Source organism: Rhincodon typus, chromosome 33 (assembly GCF_021869965.1).
Source record: "Rhincodon typus isolate 14 chromosome 33, sRhiTyp1.1, whole genome shotgun sequence".
NCBI classification, from domain to species: Eukaryota; Metazoa; Chordata; class Chondrichthyes; order Orectolobiformes; family Rhincodontidae; genus Rhincodon; species Rhincodon typus.
This window is the reverse complement of record NC_063364.1, coordinates 22,393,316-22,421,285: the sequence shown is the minus strand read 5'-3', so window position 1 is coordinate 22,421,285 and position 27,970 is coordinate 22,393,316. Positions and strand designations below refer to the sequence as shown.

The 27,970-nt window shown below is 41.1% G+C and overlaps 1 protein-coding gene across 1 annotated transcript in view; it reads right to left on the bottom strand.

Annotated features, from left to right (window-relative positions):
- Positions 1–27,970, bottom strand: part of LOC109928951 (cytosolic carboxypeptidase 4) — a 272,400-nt gene that overhangs the window by 106,865 nt on the left and 137,565 nt on the right. The window contains exons 20-22 of the mRNA XM_048616090.1: positions 22,788–22,917; positions 21,223–21,354; positions 17,040–17,216 (exon numbers count right to left, since the gene is read on the bottom strand). Coding sequence (XP_048472047.1) covers positions 17,040–17,216; positions 21,223–21,354; positions 22,788–22,917 — 439 coding nt within the window. The remainder of the gene's footprint in view (positions 1–17,039; positions 17,217–21,222; positions 21,355–22,787; positions 22,918–27,970) is intronic.

Genomic DNA, 27,970 nt, shown 5'->3' with positions numbered 1-27,970 from the left:
ATGACCTGGGTCTCTGGATAAACAGTCCAGCAATAATACCACTGGGCCAACACTTCCCCTAATCCCATACAGTTTTGACTGTCTAGCAATTGCAGGTCACAGGACAAAAGCCCACTGAAGGTTTGAGAAAATTCTGTGGAAGGGTCACCCCAGACCAAGACATTAACTCTGATTTTTCTTCACAGATGCTTCCAGACCTGCTGAGCTTTTCCAGCAACTTCTGCTTTTGTCACTGATGGTTTGTCAACAACTAGAATTGTATACGCAGTCAGCACTGTTCAAATTCAATTTTGATCAAAAATTCTGCGTTGATATTTTGGAATTCCATATCTTACAAAACAATCATGTTATGGCTGAAATGCAAACATTACCCATGGTTTAAATTGTCACAATGAGTAAATGGAAATCAATGTGTTTCTCACAATTACATCCTTCTTTCATTCTGAGCCATTGCTTTCTTCTGTTGTAGAAAAATGAAAACATTTATGTGTTTCAACAACAGAAACTTATATTCACGTAGCACCATCACAGGAGCATTATAAAAGAAAATATGACACTATGCCACATAAGGAGACTTTAAGGTAAGCAACAAGCTGCTCAAAGTGATCAGTTTATGAAATGTCTTAAAAGAGGAAGCAAGGCAGACAGAGGTGGAGAGGTGTACGGAGGGACTTAAAGAACTTAGGGCCCAGATAGCTGAAGACTGATGATGGGGTAATTATCATTGAGAATGCACAAGAGGCCAAGTGTGGAGCAGCATGGATATTTTGCAGGATTCTGGGGTTGGCAGACATTACAGAGACAGGGATAAGCAAGGTCATGCAGGGATTTGAAAATGAGGATCATGCAAATATGTAAATTTGTAAGCACGTTGTTCAATTTTTGAGCTTGTGACCCAATTGGTGCGAAGAAATCACATAGTAAGGTTTTCATTTGGATGTGGATCACACAATTTTCATAAGCAATTGATCGGATTAATATATTGTGCAGACTATTCACATGAATGCAGGCCACTACTTTAAGGGAACAATGTGAGCAAATGTTAAATGGGCGAGTGAGACAGCAGGTATGGAATAAACTTACAGTTAGAGGCAAGTTTACCCTAATTATTTCTGAGAAGCTGCTGAGAGTTCCTAGATAACACAGAGTGGAGCTGGAGGCACACAGCAGGCCAGGCAGCATCAGAGGAGCAGGAAAGCTGACGTTTTGGGTCGGAACCCTTCTTCAGGGTCTGTGTCTGAGTTGAGAGGTGGTTCTTCAGGGTCTGAAGAAGGGTCCTGACCCGAAACGTCAACTTTCCTCCTCCTCTGATGCTGCCTGGCTCACTGTGATCCTCCAGCTCCACACTGTATTAACTCTGACTCCAGCATCGGCAGTTCTTACTATCTCTGAAAGAGTTCCTACAGATGTTTTACTTCAAGAAGAGCACAAAAACTGAGACCATGTTAATAGCCTGTAAAATTCAGTTTCGCCTTTCGTTCATTTTCACCAATCTATTCTTGAAGTGATGTGAATGCTCACAATTGTGCCAAATGTTGGCATGGTTCCTGTGAGACAGCCAACATGTTCTTCAGGACTGTTAGTACTTTCTATTGTCTTGTTCTATCTTCCTACTTTTTATGTCACAGATTTTTAAAGATTTGTCACTATTTCCTACCACTCTGTTAGTGCTCTGCACAAATCTGTTAATGCCTTCTACCAGTCTGTTGATGGCTTCTATGGATTCATTAATGTTTTTTATTGATCTCGTACATCTTGTTAGCACTTTCTATTAGTCTATTAGAGCTTTCTGCCAGGCTGTTAGTATTTTGTACCTTTCTGAAAATGCTTCTTATTGGTCTGTTGGTATTTTCTGACACAATCTATCCATAACTCCAACCCCAGTTTTCTCCCTCTCCCCATTTTGGGGCTGAAGCCAGATTGGTCTGTGATGTGCTTTCAGCACACTTGTTCCGTAATACTGGCGGCGATGACATTGTACTCTACAAATTTCTCTCCTTGCTGACTACTTAGTAAAATAAATGAAACATGAAAAAGAACCAGGCGTTAATTAACAGGTTGAAAACACACAGCTCTATTACCACCATTGCTAGCAGTCAATTGAAAAGGGAAGCTAAGGTTACAAGTGAGTAATTCTGTAAAGTGTAGATAATTACTTCTCCACCCTGTCAGAATGACGAATACATAGAACATCGAACATTACAGCGCAGTACAGGCCCTTCGGCCCTCGATGTTGCGCCGACCTGTGAAACCAATCTGAAGCCCATCTAACCTACACTATTCCACTATCATCCATATGTTTATCCAATGACCATTTAAATGCCCTTAAAGTTGGCGAGTCTACTACTGTTGCAGGCAGGGCATTCCATGCCCTTACTACTCTCTGAGTAAAGAACCTACCTCTGACATCTGTCCTATATCTATCACCCCTCAATTTAAAGCTATGTCCCCTCGTGCTAGCCATCACCATCCGAGGAAAAAGGCTCTCACTGTCCACCCTATCTAATCCTCTGATCATCTTGTATGTCTCTATTAAGTCACCTCTTAACCTTCTTCTCTCTAACGAAAACAGCCTCAAGTCCCTCAGCCTTTCCTCATAAGACCTTCCCTCCATACCAGGCAACATCCTGGTAAATCTCCTCTGCACCCTTTCCAAGGCTTCCACATTCTTCCTATAATGCGGCGACCAGAACTGTACGCAATACTCCGAGTGCGGCTGCACCAGAGTTTTGTACAGCTGCAACATTACCTCATGACTCCGAAACTCAATCCCTCTACCAATAAAACCTAACACACCGTACACCTTCTTAACAACCCTATCAACCTGGGTGGCAACTTTCAATGATCTATGCACATGGACACCGAGATCTCTCTGCTCATCCTCACTACCAAGAATCTTACCATTAGCCCAGTACTCTGTATTCCTGTTACTCCTTCCAAAGTGAATCACCTCACACTTTTCCGCATTAAACTCCATTTGCCACCTCGCAGCCCAGCTCTGCAGCTTATCTATGTCCCTCTGTAACCTGCAACATCCTTCCGCACTATCCACAACTCCACCGACTTTAGTGTCATCCGCAAATTTACTAACCCATCCTTCTACGCCCTCATCCAGGTCATTTATAAAAATGACAAACAGCAGTGGCCCCAAAACAGATCCTTGAGGTACACCACTAGTAACTGAACTCCAGGATGAGCATTTCCCAACAACCACCACCCTCTGTCTTCTTACAGTTAGCCAATTTCTGATCCAAACCGCTAAATCACCCTCAATCCCATGCCTCCGTATTTTCTGCAATAGCCTATCATGGGGAACCTTATCAAACGCTTTACTTAAATCCATATATACCACATCAACCGCTTTACCCTCATCCACCTGTTTAGTCACCTTCTCAAAGAACTCAATAAGGTTTGTGAGGCACGACCTACCCTTCACAAAACCGTGTTGACTATCCCTAATCAAATTATTCCTTTCTAGATGATTATAAATCCTATCTCTTATAATCCTTTCCAACACTTTACCCACAACCGAAGTAAGGCTCACTGGTCTATAATTACCAGGGTTGTCTCTACTCCCCTTCTTAAACAAGGGGACAACATTTGCTATCCTCCAGTCTTCTGGCACTATTCCTGTAGACAATGACGACATAAAGATCAAAGCCAAAGGCTCTGCAATCTCCTCCCTAGCTTCCCAGAGAATCCTAGAATACAGACAATATTTTGGGTCAGCTTGAATACTAAATCTCTATTTCACGTGATCAGTTTGTTATTTAATATTATTCAATCATGCCGTACATTACTGACATTAAAGTAGGATTAAATTGCTGTTCTTTCTACTTTGTTTCCAACCTTCACCCACAGATGAATGATCAATCTGCCCTTCAGATAGAGGCAAGATGGTGCAATGTATTGACAACATTGTCTTTCTCGGACTCACAATCAGATCTGAACCAAAGCAATTTGTTTGTTTAACAGGTCAGTGTGCAGGCACTGAAAGCTACAGGGGAATAAGATTGTTACATGCCAGCCCCAGTCAGTAGTTTAGTGAATTGATAGCCCAAATGTACTCTCAAACTCAATGGAGAAGATGGTGGGCATGATGTAGGATGGGATACCAATTACCCAACAGCTTATTTTGTGCTACCGACAGATATCAATTTTACCCAAATGGCTCACAATGTGATGCTGCGGATTGAGAAAGACTCAAGAAAACCTGGAGACACTCTTCACAACGACTAATTCACAGGCTTCCTATTGACTAACACATATTTTGTGAAGGTCTTTTAGCGTTCACTGCAATTTGTTAGTTCATTGCCCTTTTGCCTCTTGTATCCAGGTGCAACAACTAAATTTAAAAATCAAGCTCTAATAGCTTGTGAAATTTTCCATTTTATAGCTTTTTAAACTAAATAAGAGAGACTCAGTTCTGATCAATAACCACTTAGCTACCTTCAATCCACCAGTGCAGACTGCAGGCTGGTAGTATAAAGTGATAGACATGTTTCCTTTGAAGGTACTCATCAGTATTCTGCAGCTGCTGTATTTAAACTTGCATTTAACATAAACAAGAGACACCACTTAATATAGCTGTCCAGGCTCTCCTAATTAACTCTTCAATCAAGGGACCTAACTTGCTGCAATATTGGAGGGACAATAGACAGGATAGCCTGAGTATCCTCCAGAGAGGGAGACAGGTCAAACTATGGAATCATTTGAATTATAGTTAATCATTCATTTGACAAATGAATCACAAACATTGAATATTCTTTGTTAGCAATGCAAAAGGAGAGTAACTGCATCGTTCCAATTATACAGCTATTAATTTTATTCTTCTGCATTTAACATACCAACATTATCATTCATTGTAAAGTGGACTAATGCAAATATTTCCTCCAAGAAACTGAGGTTAGTTTCACAATCTATCTGCACTGGATTTCAACAGAGGGGAATACAAGACATATTTGGAGCTGCCACTTTATTTTCCTGACTGTACCGTAGATCTGAGGGTGGTCACACTGCGGCTGATTTGATTTGATATGATGTGGTTTATTGTCACATGTACCTATGTACAGTGAAAAGCTTTGTTTTCGAGCAGTACAGGCAGATCATAATAAGCAAGTACATTCAGATCATAGGACAAAAAGAATTTGGACAGAGTGAGGCATACCGGTTACACTACAAGGCAAGATCAACACTAACAAGATCAACGTTGTTTGAGGTTAGACAGGCCACTCATCAGTCTAATAAAAGAAGTGATGAAGCTGTTCTTGAACCTGTTGGTGCATGTGTTCAAGCTTCTGTATCTTCTGCCTAACGGAAAAGGTTGGAAGAGAGCATTACCAGGGTGGGAGGGGTCTTTGATGATGTTGGCCGCCTTTTCGCAGCCACGAGAGGTGTAAATGGAGTCCATGGATGGGAGGTTTGCTTCTGTGATGGTCTGGGCTACGCACGCCACCTTCTGTAGTTTCTTACTATGCTGGGCTGAGCACTTGCCATACCAGGCCATCATGCACCCGCATAGAATGCTTTCAATGGTGCATCTGTAAAAGTTGGTAAGGGTCCTTAGACAATGCCAAATTTCCCAAGTCACCTGAGAAAGAAGAGGTGTTCTGTCCTCAGCAGAGAGCCAATCAATATCTGTATGTTATGGGTGCCTGTGGCTGAAAGCAGCATAAAATGGCTATGGTGTTTTTCAGTTGACATAAAATGGTTGAGAAAATTTTTAGCTAAAGAAGCAGCTTGTTTAGTTTGGCATCTAAAAGCTAGGACAATCATAGCTCTGTAGAAAGAATACATCTAACATATCAAGATTAAGATAGTACACAAAGGGTCTTGCAATGAATACACAAAGGGTCCTGTTGAGTAGTTGCAAAAACACAGCTGCTTGCTGTTTGTACAGAGACTAATGGATGAGGAATATCCTTGAGTGTGCTGATAGAAGCTTCCATACCAGACTGGTTCAAAGTCTGGGATTCAGCACGGGTTAGAAGAGAAGGGTCTGACCCACCTTAGTTAAGACCCCCAAATAAACATAGCCATAGGTTTTAAATACATATGTTAATGTTTATGTAAAATGGAGTTTTAAATGTAACAGACATTAACAAATCTAACTGAATTCCTGTAGACAGACAGCCTTCGACAGTGGAGAGAAGCCCCCATTCTGTTAACAGAGAGATTGAATAACAGATGCAGAAGTTGACACTATTAGAATGTATGTGAATAAGATGCATTGTGAATGCCCAAGGGAAGTTGACAAGGATTACTGTTAAATATCATGAGATCATGGGAAGACCTGGAGTTGCCCATCATTGACATGTAGACACACAACTACCTGGATTGGATGTGCATGCAATCAAGTAACAGTACGTTTGGCTTGTTACAGTCATAGGCAGGCTGAAATTAAATGCATAAATGTCTATGCCTTTCCTTTGTTCATTGAAGAAGCTACTGGACTCCCAGAGATTTTCTTCCCATCGGGGTAACATCTTTGATTCTGGAAGTGGACTCTAAGTGTTGAGTGATTCATTTCATCATTCTGCTCTAACACAATGAATAGCATGGGGTGCAGATGTTCTTAACAGCAAACCTTTTGAAGGAAACTGCTTCAAAAGGCTGGAAAGTGCTGCTAAGTACTACTGCTGCAATTCTTAATTAAAATTCATTCACAGGACATGCCCATCGCTGGTCGGACCAGAATTGATTGCCCCTCCCTAATTGTTTACAAGTTGTTTAATTGCTGTTTAAGAGTCAACCACATTGCTATGGGTCTGGAGTGATATGTCGGCCAGACCAGATAAGGATGGCAGATTTCCTTCCCCAAAGGACATTAGTGAACTAAATGATTTTAATGACAATTGCCGAGATTACTAGGTCACCATTAAATCAACTTCTTATTCCAGATTTTTAATTGAATTCCAATTTCACCATCTGCCATGATGGGAATTCAAATCCATTACCCAGAGCATTAGCCTGGGGTTCTGAACTGCTAGTCCAATAATATTATCTCTACGCCCCACCTCCCATAAACAAGAAATGTGGAAGACCAGGGCAAAAAGAGGTTTCTAGGGTCACTGATGTGGCATCACAAGCCTTAGTGATGAAAGTAATCAGGAGGAGAGACTTCAACGTTTTGCCTAAGATCAGGAGCCCTCAAGAACATTCTCAGAGTGCCAGGGAAGTCAATTTCCAACATTGAAAGATAGGATTCAGAAGCAGGATTAGGCCATTTAGCCCCTAGACACTGCTTTCCCATTCAATATGGGCATGGCTGACCTTGTTATGGTTTCAGCTCCACTGAGGCTGTTTGCCTCAATGTCCTTTGACTCCTTCGAGTATCAAAAATTTTCTAACTCAGCCTTGAATAAATTCAATGACCCATCTCCGCTACCTCCTGGGAAATAGAATTCCATAGAGTAACCACCATTTATGATAAATGTACTCTCCTCATTCTGAGTTCTGAGGAAGGGTCACTAGGCCTGAAATGTTAACTTTTGATTTCTCTCCACAGATGCTGCCAGACCCATTGAGTTTTTCCAGCAATTTCTGTTTTTGCTTCTGATTTCCAGCATCTGCAGTTCTTTCAGTTTTCACTGTCCTCATTCCTGTGTTAAAATGGGAGAATTTTTATTTTTAACCTACGTCTCCCTAGTTTAGTCTTCCCCATAAGACAAAACATCCTCCCAGTATCCTCCCTATCCAGTCCCCTCAGAATCCTACATGATTCCATAAGATCACCTTTGATTTTTCTAAGCTCCAGTGGTATAGCTTGAATCTGTTCAACCTTGCTTCATTAACATAAGCCCTTAGTGAGTTTCACACTATAACCACTCCAGAATTCCCTATTCAGTATTTTTTTTAACCAATCGATTTATTAATGGCTATCTTTTATTTGTGACCCAAGTTGTGCTCTTGCTGGCACAATTTAATGTCTCTCATCTGCCTAATCAAAATCTTTCAGAATCTAAAAGGCCTCAATTAGATCACCCTGCAGTCTTCTCTTTCCTACAGAACATCCATTAGAAAGCACATTAAAAACTGAATCTTTCATAATTACTTTGTACTGACAACAATTTCCAATCTTCAAACACAGAAAATGCATGGGGCCAGACTTGGGCCTCCTGTGGATAACAAACTCAAACTGAATTGCTGTCCATTTAAATACATTGAACAGATTAAAGAAATTAGGCTTCTTGACTTCATTGCTTCATTGCATCATTTATGGAGAGAAGCCATTAACTACTTCAGTTCTATGCATCCCAACAATGTATCAAAGATACCCCACCTCCAAATTGACTGTGTTCTCATTAAGTTCCCATTAGACAATATCAATGTTTATAGTCAACTCTGAAATCATCCATGTTTAACAATGAACATTCACTGGATATGAGAGTTCCTCTCACGGTAAGAATGAGGAAAATATCTCAGGGGAGGTGTTGGTCTAGTATTATTTTTGGACTGTTAATCCAGAGACCTGGGTAATGTTCTGGATACCTGGGTTCAAATCCTGCCATGGCAGATGGTGGAATTTGAATTCAATTTTAAAAAATCTAGAATTAAGAGTCTAAGGATAATAACAATAATGACAAATCTAATGATAATTGATTGTTGGAGAAAAACCCATCTGGTTCACTCATGTCCTTTAAGGAAGAACACTGCCATCCTTACCTGGTCTGGCCTACATGTGACTCCAGACCCACTGCAATGTGGTTAACTCTTAACTGCCCTCTGGGCAATTAGGGATGGGCAATAAATGCTGGCCTGAGCAGCAATACCCTGATCTCATGAATGAATAAGATCTTGAGGTCCAATGCTTTTTCACAGTAGAACAATTATTTTGCATCCTTTTCCAGACTGTTTTTACATAATTGGTGCTTGCAATGGACATTCATACTAATATATTTGGCACTTAATCTATCCTAGTCTCATGTTTAAATATGTCAAATCATTTCTTCAACCAACTCCCTATATATTGATATTTTCCAAAGCTCTATGAATTCTCCAAATAGTAAGCCCTACCATGAAAGAAAAACATGTCAGCTTCAAAATGCTGCATTTGAACTTACAAATTCCGATCCAGTATGGTACACAAGTTACTCGTGAGATGTTTTATGAATTCTGTTACAAATTCTGGTCAAGTACGGCACACAGCAGTTGGTGTCCCTTTGTGCCAAGTGTATAGAGGAGTATTAGCTGACTACATCGAGGAGCGATAATAGCAATTCAGCTTGTCCAATCCAGCATTACTTCGCAGTCTCTACGAAACACTTTGACAAGAGAATCATTGCTGTGTGCTGATTGTGATGCAAACAGCCATTAAATTGTGTGCTGGTGGAATGGGATGGGGGGTTGCTGCAGAGGTTGAAACAACACAAGATTACAATGTAAAATTGAGTCTGATAACTACACAAAAGCACCAATGTATCCAAACACACAGACAGAAACCAAGCATTGATTATGCAGAATCACTTTTTTTTACACCTGATCAAACAGAATCAGTTCCACTAGCCATCTTGTAGAAATTACCACAAGATAAATCAATGGTTCCATCTAAACATGGCTAGACTCTTGACTAAGGTACAGAAGTCACCCCTGAGATCAAAGCTTGTTTAATTAGATAATACAAGTATTTATAGGTATGTGTACTGATACATGAGCTGTGGTGTGAAGCCAATCAAGTCTTAGGCTCCAGTTCTGGGAAAGCTGTCATGATTGTCTGTGGTCAGCACATTTGAAGCATCTGCCAGCAGAAAGAAATTAATATAACGGATTGTGTGTTAGATACTTAGTAGTTGAACAAGTCTGTACCAAGCCCTCTAAACTAAGTGAGTTTGATGATTATTGTCAGTCGCAATACACACAACAGCTTATTCTAAGACAAAATACTGCGGATGCTGAGAATTTGAAATTGAATTGGAAAATACTGAAAGACTCAGGAGGTCGGGCAGCATCTACAGAGACAAAAAACAGTTGTTTATTGTTACATGTTGTTGACCTTTCATCCGAAGCACATCAGGTAATTGATTACATCAGTAATGATAGCCATGAAACAATCATCGGTTCTTACAGAAACCTATCTTACGAAACCTATCTGATTCACAAATGCCCTTTAGGGAAGGGAGTCTACCATCTTTACCCAGTCTGGCCAGTGTGGGACTCCAGAACCACCAGCAACATGGTTGACTCTTAGCTGCCATCCAAATAACCCTAGCAAGCCATTCAGTTCGAGGGCAACTGGGGATAAGCAACAAATCCAGCAACACCCTCATCCCGGAAAAGAATAAAGAATGATAAAATGTGATCTACAAAATTTTCCACCTGGGTACAATCTTGCTGCAACAATAGCAGATCAGGACTTCCATTTTGCATCTAATGGTTGCCATTTTCTCCACTTAACCTGCTAGAATTAGCCTCATTTATATCATTTGGGTAGACACCAGATGAGATTTCCCACTGTTGTCTTGCACACTTGTATTTAGGCAGGCAAAGATTTTTTTTCCCAAAAGAGTACAAGATCATAGAAAGGAGGAGTGATTTTAATTTTCAAATCTATATGTATCTATCCCTTCTCTCCATCAAGCCATCCTCTCTCCCACAAACCCCAAAAACACTGAATGCCAGCAAAGCACCATCATTCATGGCTTCAAGTTACACTCGTGTCGATATAGTCAAGGGCTCCGTCACTTACAGCGAGGAACGCAGCAAATCACAGAAAGCAATGGGACAGCTCTCTGCCTGATTATCCACACTTAGTTACTGAGGTTACACTATGATAAATAAATATGATAATCTATATGTGATCGATATCAAATTGACATTTCATCTACAAACGAACTACACAATGACATACATGACAGCCATGCAGAATCTACATATACTGAATCTGGGACACCATTTGTTTGCAATGGATACACAATCAATACATATGATTCTAATGTGATTTATATATGCTCTAAAATAATTTAATTGTGGTCTATATGTGCTATTAGTAAAGTCATTTTTATATCACCATTCTTTCAGTGTCATTGGATCAAAATCCTAGAATTCCCTCCTTAACAGCGTTATGGATCTACCTACAGCACACAGGCTGCAACAGTTCAAGAAAGCAGCTCACCACCGCCTTCTCCAGGGCAAGTAGGGATGGGCAATAAATTATGGCCCAGCCAATGGTGCCCAAATCCTATGAGTGAATAGAAAAATGATAATGCAATTCTAACATGGTCTATTTATGCTCAAAACGTAATTTAGTTGTGGTCTACTTGTGCTTTATGAGTAAAGTCAGTTCAGTAGTAATTGTTCCTCATAGTCCCTGTTTTGTAGGATCTAGGCTCAGCTAGCAAGATCAACATCCTGCACACACCATAAATACCAAAGAATTGTTCAACTATTGGCTCAGCCATTTCTCAGGTGCCCCTGGAAGCTATATAAAGCAAGCATTTCACATCATAACACAGAATTACAGCTCAGTTACAGCCATTTGGCCTATTAAATCCATGCTGCCTCTCCATAGATCCAGTCAGTCCCATTCCCCATTCTAACTCTGTAGCCTCACAAGTTTGTTTATGTCAAGTGCCCATCCAATATCCTTGTGCAATTATGGACCATAACTGCTCCTACCACTCTCATGGATAACATACCACTTCCTGTGCATAAAACATTCTTCATTATAACCATCCAGCACCTCATACCAAAAAAAGGTGAGGGTCAATTAGCTCAGTTGATTGGACAGCTAGTTTTCAATTCAGAATTTGCCAACAGTGTTAAGTTCCATTTGCGTACTGGGTGAGGTTACTATGAAGCTCCTACCTTCTCAACCTCACTCCTCACATGAGATGTGGTGACCCTCAGGTTAAAATTACTACCAATAGTGTCTTTCTCTCTCTCTAATGACAAAACAGCTCTCTGAGACTAAGGTATCCTTAGCTCACCAAGAAATATGTAAGTGAATGGCTTAACACATATTTTTGGCTCATTGGCAAACAATTCTTTGCACTATGCAGACAGAATCTCGATCTATTCCATTACAGGTTTAGCAGGTAACTTAATGGTCGATGAGGTCCCAAGTTCCAATATCCCGATCTTTGCTATTCATCCCATTGAGCCAACTCTTACCCCACTCTTGACCCTAGGATTTATCCTGAGCCCTCGGCACGTCACAACTCATTTTCTTCAAAGATGTGAGTTGCCCTTTTTCTCTTTATTCTTTTATGGGATGAGAGTATCACTGGCAAGGCCAGCATTTGTTGTCCTCAACCTAAATACCCTACTGGGCCCTTTCAGAAAGTGGTTAAGAGTCAAACACATTGGAGTGTGTCTGGAGTCATACATTGGCCTGACCAGGTAGGAACAATAGATTTCCATCCCTAAAGAACTTCAGTGAAGCAGATAATTTTTATGACAATTGAAGATGTTTTCACAGTCACTGTGACACTTCTCATTCCAAGATTTTATCAATTGAATTCAAATTTATTTGGGGTGTTTCCTGGGGAGGCACAGAAAGCCACAGCAGATCATCCAAATGACATTAATGAGGGACAGGGCCCAATTTTTGCCTCTCTTAGGGTCTCCTGTTTGGAAAAGACCTGATTCTGTACCTGAAAATGGCCTCAAATAAATACCCCATAGTTTCAACCCAGACAGAGATTGTTGAGAGGTCATCTGCACTTTAAGGAAGCTGTAATTCTAATGGATCAAAGTGCAGACGGGAATATCCGTTTTAAAATGAAACAATTCATTATCAATTGCTGTGACCCTTGGGGCTGAAAAGATGACACACTTTGCTCTGCACTGAAACCATTATTAATGGCCCATGTTCCCATCAAATGCCTGAGAAAGCATAGAGTTATTGATAGCAATATATCCTTTGCCTCTCACTTTGATACAAAGAATGCATTTTCTAAACATGATTTCTCATTGTCAGTGCACAATAAAGTAAATGTTTTATTTATGCACCTCCAATAAAATAGCAATTTATTTTTCACAATAATGAGCTCCTGACAAGCGCACTTTGATGTAGATCAATGATTTTTCCTGGAAGGATGAACAGAATGTTCTTGACACAAGACGTTTCTGTCTATCTCACTGGAGTGTATACGCAGGAGGTTCTGCCAATTTCTGTAATTGTGACTAAGTTGAAGATGCTTCCTATCTTACTTAATGATTAGTCAAAAGCTGTGACTGTGCCCCATACCAAGACCATGATTAGAAATCTCTGCCTGTGTCTTTGAACATGATTAAGCTCCTTTCATTCTTTCATGGCATGTGGGTGTCACTGAAAGATCAACATTGGTTGCCCATCCCTAAACCGCATGGCTTGCTTGGATATTTCAGAGGGCAGTTAACGGTCAGAAACATTGCTGTGCCACTGGAGTCACATGAAGGCCTGACCCGGTAAGGACAGGAGATTCCTTTTCCTTGGAGGAAATTGCTGAAACAGATCAGTTATAAAAACAACAGATGATCATTTCTTGGTCACCACATTACTGAGATCAGTTTGCTTTTCCAGAATTATTAACTAATTGAATTTAAATTTCACCAGCTACCATGGCAGGATGTGAAGCAAGTTCGAAGAGCATTAGCCTGGTTATTATCTCCAGATTATTTGCCAGCATTTCAAGAGGCAGGTACCATTATCAGTACCTCCTAATGAGGTGACTTTGACTATCTGATTGAATGTAATCAGTCTTTAAATGCTCTGTGACTCACTGAGTGTATTGCAATGTTTTGATTTGATTTGATTTATTACTGTCATGTGTACTGATATACAGTGTTGTCTTACGTGTGCTTTACAGGCAGATCGTACTATACAAGTGCATCAGGGTAACAGAACAGAGTGCAGGATACAATGTTACAGCTGCTGACTTAAAGTTGGGATCTACAGGGCCTGCTGAAATGATCCTCACCATCTTAGTGAACTGTTCTTAAGTTCTACAGGACCAGTTGCCTCCAGGTCAGCCTTTTTCCAGGCCAGGGACATCAAGCTGTCAAAGTTGTACCAAAAACGTCAGCTTTGCAAAACAAAAATTTCACCAACTCTCACTCCTGAGTTAAGCAATCACTGTATAAGATTCTCCAGATAGCAGATAAGAGGTAGCAACAGGTTCTGGCAATCTTTCCAGATGCTGGAAATGGTTACACCTCATTTTCTTTCATTCTGATTGCCATTGATGAGCTGGGAGAATTAATCAGATGTTCTGGGCAATTCTGAGTCATTCTCTCACTGTCATCAGTACACATTACAATAGCCTCCCAGCAACATCAGTGTGGACATTAACAGGAGAGTCCAGATTCAATCAGAAAATGTGACATTGCCAATATGAGCAGGAATTTCGGTGAAACAGGATCCATCCTAATTTGCAGACCTCCCAACAAAGAAGTGCCATTGTATCAAAACTGATGTGCTAGAAACTGGATGAATAATTCATGGTCAATGTATTTACACTGAGAAAGGTTTGGTTGCTACATTTGATGGGCCCAATTTAATGTGACCTAGGGAATAGGCTGTGAGGCCAGAGCAAGGGAATTAGAATCAGATCAGAAGATAGAGATGGGAGTGCCTCCTGTTATAAAGGCACGGCTAAATTAGATCGTCACAGGACTACCGCTGCCGCCATGTTGTATGCACTAACTGGACATTTGGCCACAATAAGATTTGCTGCCACCATCCTCTTTTAGAGTTATGATCTACAGAGCCTGCTTCAGCCAGGTGTTGTCAAGGGCAAAAGAACAGGTAGTCTAACAAGAAGAGGCATATGGCCTAAACATATTTCTTACTTACGGTAAACATGCAGTTTCTTACATGATACCAATCAGGCACAAGTTACAATGGTGTGACAGACAGTGTGACTGAGACCATGCAGAGACCTAGTTGGTAGGACTATCTCCTTTATAACCCAGAGCATTTCTGCCCACCCAAGTTCTTATGCATCATCATATGCCCCACCACAGAACTTATACTTTGAGAGCCAGGCACGTTATGTAACACCCATCCTCACCCAATTCCATACAATTGCCTCAGCAACAGGATCAAGAGGGGCCTTCCTATCCAGAGGTCAATGATGCACTCATGTGGGCAACTCTCCCCATTGCTGCTTGTGATAACTGTATAACTATGATGCTATTACATGCTAAATGTTCCCTGTGATGCTGCTGTCCCTGAAGAGATACTTGGCCCTTAAATCATCAATTAACTCTTGGAGATGGTGGCTCAGTTGTGATGACACTGGACTGGTAACCCAGAGGCCCAAACTAATACCGTGGGGACATGGGTTCAAATCCCACCACAGCAGCTGGTGGGATTTAAATTCAATTAATAATTCTGGAATTGAAATTTAGTCACTGTAATGGTGACCCATGAAACCATCATGAATTGTTGCAAAAACCATTTGGTTCACCAATGTTCTTTATGGAAGGAAATCTGCCATCCTGACTCAGGCCGGTCTACATGTGACTCCAATCCACAGCGATGCAGTTGCCTGCTAACTGCCCTCTGAAAAGGATTGGCAACACATCTTGGTACCACCAGAAGCATCATATTAAAGAAGAATTAAAAGATATGATTGCTTCCCCGGCAAAATAGGACAACAGCCTGATGCCAAGGTATTAATTTCCTCTTTGGCACATAATTGGGTCAGGCTGTTGTAAACTGTTGTGGTGGGGACCCCCCTTCCACAATTTCCATTACCCCCCACCCCCACTCCTGTCTTTCTGGTCCATCCTCATAGCCATTGCCATCTGCTTAGAACTCAGGCCAATGAGTTGGTGATATGTAGTTTCTGGTCCTAACTGTCACACCTGCAATGTAACCTGTATGCCTCTAAGTGTTTTTTCCTGTACATCCTTTGCTTGCTGTGAACTGCCTGCACTGTTCGTAAACAAAGCTTTTCACTGTATTTCAGTATACGTGACAATAAAATCAAAATCATAAATCATAAGTCAGTCATTGCGATGTACTTTAATTTTGCTACCTGAACATTAGGAATTATCTGGATGGACTGTCAAGAGGTGATCTGGGTGGGAATGAATGTCAGCAACTGTGGTGATCTGATATTCCATCCATCTAAATTATTGATGGGATGCTGCAGTGTGGGGGACCTCTCTCAGGGGCTATCACTCTCCCTGAGCAATTTATCAGCCTGGCCCAGCAACAAGGAACACCCCTAGCTGCGAAGGTGAAAGTACATTCCGTGATGTTTAAGTTGAGGAGTCTGTCATGAGATGATTATGTTTGGGGCCTGCCCTTCAGCCCACCTTAACCCATTCAACAATAAAGATCTTTAATTCAACCCAATAGCTTCTTAAATGAGTCTAAGATTTATACTATTCAACAGTCCATTCCATGTGTTGATAATTCCTTGTTGAAATAAATTATTTCAGTTCTAATTTTACCTTTTGCAAGAATGAACCTATTTCTGCTGGTCCAACTGTAGCACGTTAAGGTAACATTCGAAATTAACTTATCCGCTAGGTTTGTCAACTTATATATCTCTATAAAACTACTTCTCAGGGGCTTTCTTTCAAGGCTGTAAATCACAGGTTTCTCTAATCTTGCTTCATAATTCAAACCTCCAATTCTATTCATCAATCTCATGGATCATCTCTGTACCATCTCCATCACGGCTTTTTTGAAACCAGATATATTACTCAAAGTGTGATCGGATCACTGTGCTGTACAGTGTGATTCTTCAAGATTCTGCTGACTTTGCAGATTGCTGTTCAGTCATGAATGGATTTAGTTAGTTATCTAGTCTACATTGAATCTACAAGCATACCCAGGTCTTTCAATTATCATCCTTAGCGGCTTTATGCATCATTTTTCTTTTAGCTTATCTGCATGTATTTTCCACTTACCACATCAAATATAATCTTACTTTTTTTGTCCACTTGCACATCTTATTCAATTGATTCATTAATCTTTGGCTGCCTGTTCTGATTCTATTGTTCCTAGTTTTGAGTTACCTGCAAATTTCACTAATTTGCAGTGATGAGAAAGCTCTAAGTGTCATTAACATGGCTACAGCAAGACACCCCCAACTTTCACTCACATTGTATTTGCCCTGATCACAGCCGCAATAAGTGCTCTCCATTGTGTAGCTTCGGAGAACCCCAATCTCTCTCCAAACCACCACCCGCGCTGTCGCTTCCCTTGACTTCTGGACCAAGAAACAGCAGCGGTTCATGGCAAATGCTGGGGAGATCTTGTCCAGGACTTTGGGAATGGTCTGTGGAGAAACAGTTAGAGGAAATGCATTTATTTAATTCAAAAGCAGCAAGTCAGTGATGAGGCACTTTTACAGATTTACATTCATGTCACAGGGCAGGGTGAGTGATGTTCCTTGAACAACCTGTGGGAGAATTTCTGCAGCTCGGGTTTCTGATTAACTCACTGGACATGAGCATCTGATAAAGGCTGCACTCAGAGCAGTTTAAAGCAGGTGCCATGACAGATTTCTCTGTTGCTATTTATTTCTTTGGTGTTCAAGGTGAGAAAGGGCAACCGTTGTCAATGGAAAGAAAGAGGGCACTAAATGAGCAAGGGAAGAGACCAATGTCAATCAATAGAACAGTGTGATCTGACAATGTTATTTGATGGAATAGCAATGGCTTGAATTTTGTCAACAGGACTTTGAAAGAAAGCACTGTTTGTCAACGGTGAGAAGCAAAGCAGTAGGCAATGAAATGATAAGAGTGAATGCTTGTCAATGGAATGATGAGAGAGAGTCTATTGGTCAATAAAATTGTGAGAAAGATCATGTGCTTTCCAGATTAATGATAATTATCCAATAATCAATCGATTAACTGTGAGTATTTTTTTTAAAAAACAGTAAAACATATTATATGTTATTAAGCAGACTATACAGAAAAGCGACTGATTTCTGTTTTGTGGCTTTCACACCCAGAACAGAATGACTGTCAGGCAGAGTCACAATGTTGTTTACATGCAGTACATGGGGTCCACAAAAGCGAACTTACTTAAAAGCAAGATACATGTATAACAGTGCCCATCAAATGAAGCATGAAAGGGCCATGCCTTTGTCAGTGAAAATTCAAATATTTGCATTAATTTCTCTTTCAAATAAGAATCAGTAAGCATTGGCCCCATCATATTTGCTATGATCCTTGATTGATTTGATTGCAAGTTTAGTTATGGCAGAATTATTCCAAATTTTTCCTAACCCACACTGTTAAAAACATTTACAGGTTGAACTTGGCTGCTGGAAACCCAGGCACTCAATAAGAACACATTCTATTGTAAATGGGCCAGTTAATTATCATGTCTGGCAGCATTTGTGGAGGAGAAAACAGAGTTAACATTTCGAGTCCGCTGACCCTTCCTCAGAACTAAGGTTCTGAGAACTAAGGTTCCTCAGAACTAGTTCTGAGGAAGGGTCACCGGACCCAAAACGTTAACTCTGTTTTCTCCTCCACAGATGCTGCGAGACCTGCTGAGCTTTTCCAGCAACTTTGTTTTTGTTCCTGATTTACAGCATCCGCAGTTCTTCTGGGTTTTTTTTCAGTTAATTATCATATTATGCTCAATCATGAAATTGCAATAAAATTCACAGAAATATTCTATCAACATTAGAAACTTCAAAAATATATTCTCAATAAGTATGGTAGTATTGTGTTTATGTTGCTGCTCTAGTAATCTATGGGTTCGAACTGGCTGGAGGCATGAGCTGAAATCTGAGTATGAAATCTAAATTCAGTTAAGTAAAGAATTATGATATAAAAATCTTGTCTTTCAGGGAAGGCACTCAGCCAGCCTTACTTGCTCTACCTCATGACTGTAGACCCACAGCAATGTCATTGACTCTGAAATGTTCTAGTAATTTACAGCGTCGTATCAAAGCATTCCACAAAAATAAACAGTAAGAATAAAATCAGACAGACCACCCGGCAGCAACGTAAGCACCAGATGCAGCAAAAGCACACAAAGCACAGGCAACCCTGCAAAGTCCACGTCATTTACATCTGCTGACTTGTGCCAAAACTGGGACAGCTGACCCACAAACAAGCAGCAGGCTGACACAGTAACAAAAAAGAACATACAAGCCAAACATGACTGGGAATATAAATTATGCAAATGTGATTGACTGACTGCGGAAAATCACTGCACTTGTAGGTAAAAGAGAGATCTCCCTCTCGCTGACTGCTAGATGCAAGTCACAAGTCAGCAAAGACACCATCGAAAAGAAACAGCTCAACTTTGGTTAACTTACAGTACCAAGAATCTCCAGATCGAATACTCGCCTGCCAAGGTCAGTGCCATTGAAACCACCCAATGTAATGGCATAACATTTCACAATCTAGTCCTCACGGACAAGACACTGAGAAGTGAGGAAATATATAATGGTTAGGTAAAAGATACATGGATCAGTCGCCATCTTGTCATGAGGATTGATTGCGAAATGTTATGGCAGTTAACCTCACTTCTCATTTCTAATCTGTGTCTAAGTGTGTCACGATTTATTACTTTGCCTCATGTTTTTGTAACTGATACAACCGCACTTTTCTCCTTAACCTAAGAAAGCCTGGTTAAACAGGTTCATTTTAAAACATAAATACACTGGAACTAGAATGGGATCGCTTGTTGCAATCAACTGAGGAAAGGCGGTGTTGAATAAAACACCGATGTTATCTTCATCAGTCTTCATGCATATGGGGAGGCAATGGCCTAATGGTGTTATTGCTGGACTGTTAATCCAGAGAGCCAAATAACATTCTGGGGACCTGCATTCAAATCCCACCATGGCAGATAGTGGACTTTGAATTCAATAAATATCTGGAATTAAGAATCTAGTGATAACCATGAATCCATTGTCAATTGTCATGGAGGGAATAAAACCTATCTGGCTCATTAATGTCCTTTATGGAAGGAAACTTCCACCCTTACTTTGTCTGGCCTACATGTGACTCTAGACCCACAGCAATGTGGTTGACTCTTAAGTGCCCTCTGAGCAATTAGGAAATGGCAATAAATGCTGGCCAGCCAGCAACACCCTCATCCTGTGAACTAATAAGGAAAAAAAAAATGCACTTACCCATGTCAGTATTAGTAGGAGTGACCACTGCACAGGACTTGTGAAGATTAAGTCCTGGCTATGTACTGACAATACTTCCACCTTGTTAAATGAAATTGATTCAGAGCAGATTTGGCAACTCAAAATTGAATATCAGTGACCATGGTCCTGCATGTCCCTCACTCGATCCCATTAGCATCAAGTCAGGGGATCATCTGGTTTAATGTGGAGTGCAGAAGAGCATGGCAGGACCAACACCAGGTGTACCTAAAAATGGCGTGCCAACTTGGTGGAACAATTTCACCACAGAGGGCTATTGAGTTTAGTATATGAGTTGAGTTATGTATATCCAAGGCTGTGACAGACAGATTTTAATCAATAAGGGAATCAAGGCTTATGGAGAAAGGGCAGGAAGGTGGAGTTGAGAATTATTAGATCAGCCATGATCTCATTAAATGTCAGATTAGATTTGATGGGCTGAATGGCATTCTTCTACTCCTATGCCTTCTGGCCTTATTGTCTAACATAGGATTACATTCACGTTAAAGAGCAGGAGCAGAATGTGATAGAAAGAGCTAAGTAACTTTGCAACCAATAGTTCTGGTCAGAGCTTTGCAGTCCTGCCCCATCATGTCATGAATGGGAAGAGAAGGTTCCTTGAACATTCTCATCCCCAACAATGACAGAGCCAGCAAGTGAGTGCAAAAGAGAAGCCCAAAACATTTACAACCATCTTCAGCCAGAAGTGCTGAGGGATGATCCACCTTGGCCTAGTCTAACAGAAGGCCATCTTCAGAAAACTCATTTCAATCCACGTGAGTTCAAAAACATGCTGAGTGCACTGTATATATCAAAGGCTGTAGGCCCTGACAACATCCCTTGCTAACAACACGACAGATGCACCTTCACCACACAGAATAGAGTAATTCAAGAAGGTGGCTCATCACCAACTTCTCAAGGACACTTTGGTAGAAGGAATAAATGATGTTGCCTTGTCAGTCGTGTCACCATCTTGTCGATGAATGTTGAGAAAATCATATATATTCATGGGTATAAATGGATCAGGAAATTTAATCATGAGAGAAGCTGTAATTATTTTGGATTTCCACAGAAGATATTTGCTTAATATAACCAAAAGCATTTAACTGGAGAGCTGAATATTGTAACAATCCACTAGATAGGAAAATGTAATGATGACACTCACCCGATATCCAATATCCTCTTTCAATGTTGCTGTGTCAACGCTGGACCTTGCCTGCCACAGTGTCTCCTTAAGGCTGCAGCCATATATGAAGACATTCTTCTTCCTTGAATGCCCATGGTAGTCACAATAAACCTGGTGCAAAGCAAAGAAATGAATTCAGGAAAATTTGGTCACACCAGGGCTCAAAGCAGTGGAAGGCCACAAAGATATTTGTTACAGAATAAACATCGCCAAGGAACAAAATATGGAACAATATAGACTAATAATTGTTTCGGATCAGTCACAGCAAACAAAGAGTAAGAATCAAGCGCTTGAAACAAAACAGCAATCCTGGTTATTTTCAAATTCAGAATGCAGTATTGTGGGCTGTAGGCTTTGGTACCAGATTATATGCATAGCGAGATCTCAGCTTGGGTTATGCTTCTCATTGGGAAGTAAGACCATAAAGACCATAAGATATAGGAGCAGACTTAGGTCATTCTGCCCATCTAGTCTGTTCCACCATCTGATCATGGCTGATAGTTTTCTCCACCCCATTCTCCTGCTTTCTCCCTTTAACCTTTGATTTCCTTACTAATCAAGCACCTCTGTCTTAAATACACTCCATGACTTGGCCTCCACAGCCCTCTGCAGCAATGAGTTCTGCAGATTCACTACCCTCTGGCTGAAAAAATTCTTCCTCATCTCAGCTCTAAAGAGCCTTGCCTTCACTCTGAGGCTGTGCCCTCGGGTCCTAGTCTGTCTTACCAGTGGAACCATCTTGTATCCAGGCCTCCCAGTATTCTGTAAACTTCAATGAGACTGCCCCCGCCCCCGAAACTTCTAAACTCCATTGAGTACAGGCCCGGGCTGAATAAAACAGATGTTTGGAGGCTGAAAGAGGCAACGGTTATAGGAGGCACAGTGGAGTTAAGGCCAGAATCAAGTCAGAATGGCAGAACAGGCCATAAGAAACAAACGTCTTCCTCCTGCTCCTAATTCTATGGTCTTGTGCTGTTGGGATCATGGACTGCTCTGTCGGCCCCTTCATACTGTTGGTATTTAGTCTTCTGACTCCATTGTGAAAACAAATGCAATGGAGTAATTTAACAAATCTACAATGTCTATTTGCTATCACAGCTTTTGCGTGGGTATTTAGAGGCCCACATACCAGTTTCTCACATTTATCTATTAATTACATTTTTAGCTCTTGCTCTTACCTTTGATATCCTTGTAATTATTTCTTCAAAATCCCTCTCTGCACTTCTTGTTTTCTTTCTGGCCTTTTTATAGTTCTCCTTGTCTGCTAAGTTTCAAGTTCTGTTTTCATTCCTTTGAGTTTTTTGTATTTGATACTATTTTTCTCTCTCTTGTTGAAATAGTTGTCTAACTAAACAAGTGGAGGCCTCACCTTTGAAGGATATGTAATATCAAGTAGCAACAGGGCAACAGAGGGAACCTTCCCATGCTTCACTGATGAAACACTGGCTGGTTCCTACAAGTGTAGGTCAAGTATATTCCGGGTTCTTGATCTCTTGGGTTTGTCATGTTCCTTGTCCAACCTTCTTTATATCACTAACACTTACCAGTGGGGTCTTGCCAATACTTCTCATGTAGCTGAGGAGCCCCTTAGTATGATAAATAGTCGGATGAAGGTCAGGCTTTGGCTCTGACCATTGCCTGTTCAGATCCTCTCCACTCAAAGAGCAGCGATGGCTAAAAGAAAAATCATATAAGTAAGCAAGACAGACTTAGAAACCTGCAGCAATTTTAATTCTAGTGGAAGGCAATGGCCTTGTGGTATTATCACTAGACTGTTAATCCAGAGACCCAGATAATGATCTGGGGACCAAGTTTGATTCCTGTCATGGCAGATGGTGGAATTTGGATTCAATAAAAACCAAGAGCTTAATGATGACTTTGAATCCATTGTTGATTGTTGGAAAAACCCATCTGGTTCACCAATGTCCTTTAGGGAAGAGAAAGAAACTGCAGTCCTTACCTGGTCTGGCCTACATGTGACTCCAGACCCACAGCAACATGGTTGACTCTTAAGTGCCCTCTGGGTGATTAGGGAGGGGCAATAAATGTTGGCCTAGCTAGTAATGTCCTCATCCCATGAATGAATTTTTAAAGAATTTCTGATGTGGAGGTGCCAATGTTGAACTTTGGTGGACAAAGTCAGAAATTGCATGACACCAGGTTATAATTCAACAAGTTCACTTGAAATCACAAGCTTTCAGAGTACGGCTCCTTCGTGACTTCACCTGAGAAAGGAGTGGCGCTCTGAAAGTGTGTGATTTCAAATAAAACTGTTGGACTATAACCTGGTGTCATGTGACTTCCGACTTCAAAAAATTTCTGCGCAAATACAAGTCAAATTAGAGAGCTCCTTGAACAGTGCCTTAACCATGTTGGGATTTGAAGCAAAACACTCGAGCTGGGCACTGAACTTTACATAGGTCTAGATCCCTAAAGGAAAATTACTCAGTTTTGATGGCCATGATACTGAATCCAAGGCCAGATCTGACTGAAATATTACCATGGTCAATAGGCACCAGCGTCGTTAAAGATTGATGCAGTGAGCTGTGTCAGCACAAAATATTTAACATGATCACTCACAACTCTCAGCTCCAGTATGCCTGGGGAGAATGCATTGTTAAAAATTATTCTTTTTCCTAGGCTAGTTTTTTGTACAGTTAGTAGCTGGGCCAAATGTTTCAGGCAAGAGTCTCAGGTTTTCATTCCCAGTCTGTGTCAGTTGGTTTTAGTCATTATTAGCAAGGAAAAGGAATGTCAAACTGAGTACTTAGACACTCTCACTATCCAGTGCATAACATCCTCACTATCCAGTGCATAATTCTTTGGGAGTGTATTTACATAGAATCGGATGAAGAAATGGTTGTGTTTATTGCAATTAAACATTCTACAGACTTCCAGGGCTGACAGCAGATGGATCAGCTCAGGAATTTTGCCAAAGCTAGCCTCCAGATTGATGCCATCCAATTAAGGACAAGCTCCTGACACAACTGGCTCGATGAGAGAGCCAGCAGCTCAGCAGCTGTGCTCCCAGCTAAGGCTGAGGCAATCAGGAGACCTCAGAGAGGTGACGATGATTGAAAGTTGTGAACGGACGGGGCCCAGTGGCTCTGCTGATAAGTGGTAAACAGGGTGATTGTTGAAGTCCACAGGTGTTGCTTCTCCTAATGGCAGTCCCCCACCTTGGGCGCCCCATCAGCTTCCACAAAGTGGGCTGCCAATCTGCACTCTGGCCTGTCTCTTGCCCTGCCTGGGGATTTTGACCAATCAAGGGACAGCATCCGGGATCCATCCCAGTGTGGCTTCCCATTTTGTTCTTGCACCATTGATTCCTTTCTGATCCTTCTACCCAGGCAGCAGTAGAACTCAGGCCTCACTGTCTGGAAGAAAGTGTGAAAAATGACTAATTTGCTAGAAGTAAGGTTAACATAACTGCTCCATGTGGACAAAAGTCTGCATCTGAAGGTATTGACGTACGATCACTAACTGCACCTTAGAAGCTCTGGTATGTGGCCTATACTCAGGACCCAATGGATAATGACACCTGTGTGTGGTACTCCGCTCATGTTCCCTTTCTACAATGACCTATTGTCATGAGATAAAGCGTTGCTGCCATTTCAGTTTTCATCCTAATCTGGTTCCCCAATTGAAAACTGCAGCCAATTGACCTTCAGCTGAAGACAGTCTCGTTGTGCGTAAGTCTTTCTTCCTTTGAAAATTTGACAAAATAATTGTCAGTGAGTGTCCATGGAGGGTCTCCAGCCCCCAGACCTTGGGGCCTGTCCCTCCCACAATGTCAAACATCTGAAAGTTAAGGTCATTTCTTTGCTCAAACAATCCTATCCTGATCATGCCACAGCCTTGGAAAAAAATGTTATTTTTGGTCTTAGTACAATAATATAATACAACAGATTCTGGAAATCTGAATGAAATTAGAAAACGCAAATAATAATCAGCAGATCTGTTAGCATGTGTGAAGAGAGAAACAGAGTTAATATTTCCAGTTGATGACCTTCCATTAGAAAAGGGGAAAGGTTAGGGATGCAACTAATTTTTGAACAAAAGACGAGTGGGACGTTGACAAGGAAGGTCTTTAATAAGGGGGGGAGGCAATGGGTGGGATTGCAAGATAGAACAGTTTGACACGCAGGTGAGAGTGGATGGTGATAGGGTAAATGAACAAAACAGAGGATCAGAGGAACACAAGCAAAATACTGCAAATGCTGGAAATCTGAAACGCCTACAAAAAACACTAGAGAAACTCAGCAGGTCTGGCAGCATCTGTGGAGAGAAAACCAGAATTAACATTTCAAGTCTGGAATGACTTCTTCATGTTTCTCTCACCATGGATGCTGCTAGACCGGCTGAGTTTCTCCAACACTTACTGTGTGTATCGCAGAGTCAGGAGAGGTGCCAGGAGCAAACATTTCAAAGCAAAGCCATGAGGAAAAACTAAAACAAGTGGTGAAAAAGAAACAAATTATGGGGAGTCGGGGTGGGGGCAATTATTTATCTTTGGGCCAGTAATTTTCAGGGGTCATTTCCAAAAAACAAGAAAACAGAAATGTGAAACAAGCAAAAAGGTTCCTCAATCAGAATTTTTTTTTTCAGGAAATCTGACTTTCAAATTAAATTATTTCTACTGTTCAAACTAATTCGAATTGTTAATGAGAAGTTTTTAAAATTAATAAAGGGATTTTAATGGAGTTCTTCCCAAATGACCCGCTGTCGATGCTAAATTCTAAAGTGCATGGTTTAATAATGTCTTCCCACCCAGTGTCTGGGGACTGTGCTCTGCATTCTATTCCCTTCTTGAGGAGACATTTTAACTCAAGGCACTTAATAAATGGGTTCGTAACATGCATTAAACTATTGTGCAAATCACATTTAAATCATTTGAGCTTTTTTTCCCCTCACAGTTGAAAAAACAAATGAACTTTTATAAGACTGTTGTAACAGGCATGTCAATAATCATTTGGATAAGATCTGCTCATTTCCTCCCAATATCATTTGTCCATATCCATTTCCTGTGATGGGAACAAGCATGTGATTACTTTCACAAGAGAACAGAGAAACAGAGAGGCAAGGAAGGAAACCATTGAAAAGTAACAGCACAGGTGGTGGCTATTTGGACCATCATGTCAGCATAGGTCAAATGGATTAGCCACCCATTCTAATTCCACTTCCCCCTGCTCTTGTGGCACAGTGGTGAAGTTCCTACCTCTGGACCAAGAAGCCCAGGTTTGAATCCCACCTGCTCCAGAGGTGTGTAATAACATCACTGAACTGGTTGATTAGGAAAAATAGGTTATTTTTTTAAAAATTCAAAGAAATCCCACCAGTGGGTAGTCTTGCCAATTGCAGCAGTTCAGGTGCAGAACCAGGATCCTTTTAATTAATTGAGGAGTTCCAGCTCAATCACAAAAACCAGGCAGTGGATTTCAGTACCAACCACACTCTGGTTGAAAATGCTTTCCCTAAGCTCTTTCTAATACTTTTAGCAATCATCTTCAATCTGTGCCCACCCTTGGTGTTTGACCTCTCTGCAAGGGGAATCAGGTCTTGCACTCTCTGTCCAAACCCCTCATTCTTTTGAACCTCACTTAAGCCTCCTCTGTTTGAAGGAGAGCAACTCAAGCCTAGCCAATGATTTCTCATGACTGCAATTTTCAAGCCCGGCAACATTCTTTTGCATCTCCTCTATAAATTCTCCGGAACAACTATCAGGAAGCCAGGAATGTTTATCAATATTGAGTGAGATGATTTCAATGAGATCACCTCCCATCTTTCTGATTCCAGTACTGTTCTAATCACATACATTAGTGCCAACTGTGGTTCCATCTACTCCACCCTCATCCATCCATGGTCACCACGATGCAACAAAGGCTCCGCTTTTAAGCGACAATCTGCTATTCAAATTGGAGGTGTAATGGGACAACAACGAAGGTTACCTCAGAGTACAACAGGATCTTGATTAGATGGGCCAATGGGCCGAGGAGTGGCAGATGGAGTTTAATTTAGATAAATGTGAGGTGCTTCATTTTGGAAAGGCAAATCAGGGCAGGACTCATACACCTAATGGTAAAGTCCTGGGGAGTGTTGCTGAACAAAGACATCTTGGAGTGCAGGTTCATAGTTCCTTGAAGGTGGAATCGCAGGTGGATAGGATAGCGAAGGTGGCGTTTGGTATGCTTTCCTTTATTGGTCAATGCATTGAGTATAGGAGTTGCGAGGTCATGTTGCAGACCTCAATTAATTAAAAGGATCCTGGTTCTACACCTGGACATTGTTAGGTCACTATTGGAATAATGCATGTAATTCTGATCTCTCAGCTATAGGAAGGATGTTGTGAAACTTTAAAGGGCTCAGCAAAGATTTACAAGGATGTTGCCAAGGTTTGGAGAAGCTGAATAGAGTCATAGAGCTGTACAACATGGAGACAGACTCTTTGGTCCAACTCGTCCATGCCGACCAGATATCCTAAATTCATCTAGTCCCATTTGCCAGCATTTGACCATATCCCTCTCAACCCTTCCTATTCATATACCCATCTAGATGCCTTTTAAATGCTGTAATTATACCAGCCTCCACCACTTCCTCTGGCAGCTCACTCCATACATGCACGACCCTCTGAACTCTGATGTCCAGAGATACTTGAAACTAAAAAGCCGAGGCAATCAGCTGTGCAGGTTCACTGCTGGGTCATACAGCTGTGCAGGTTCACTGCTGG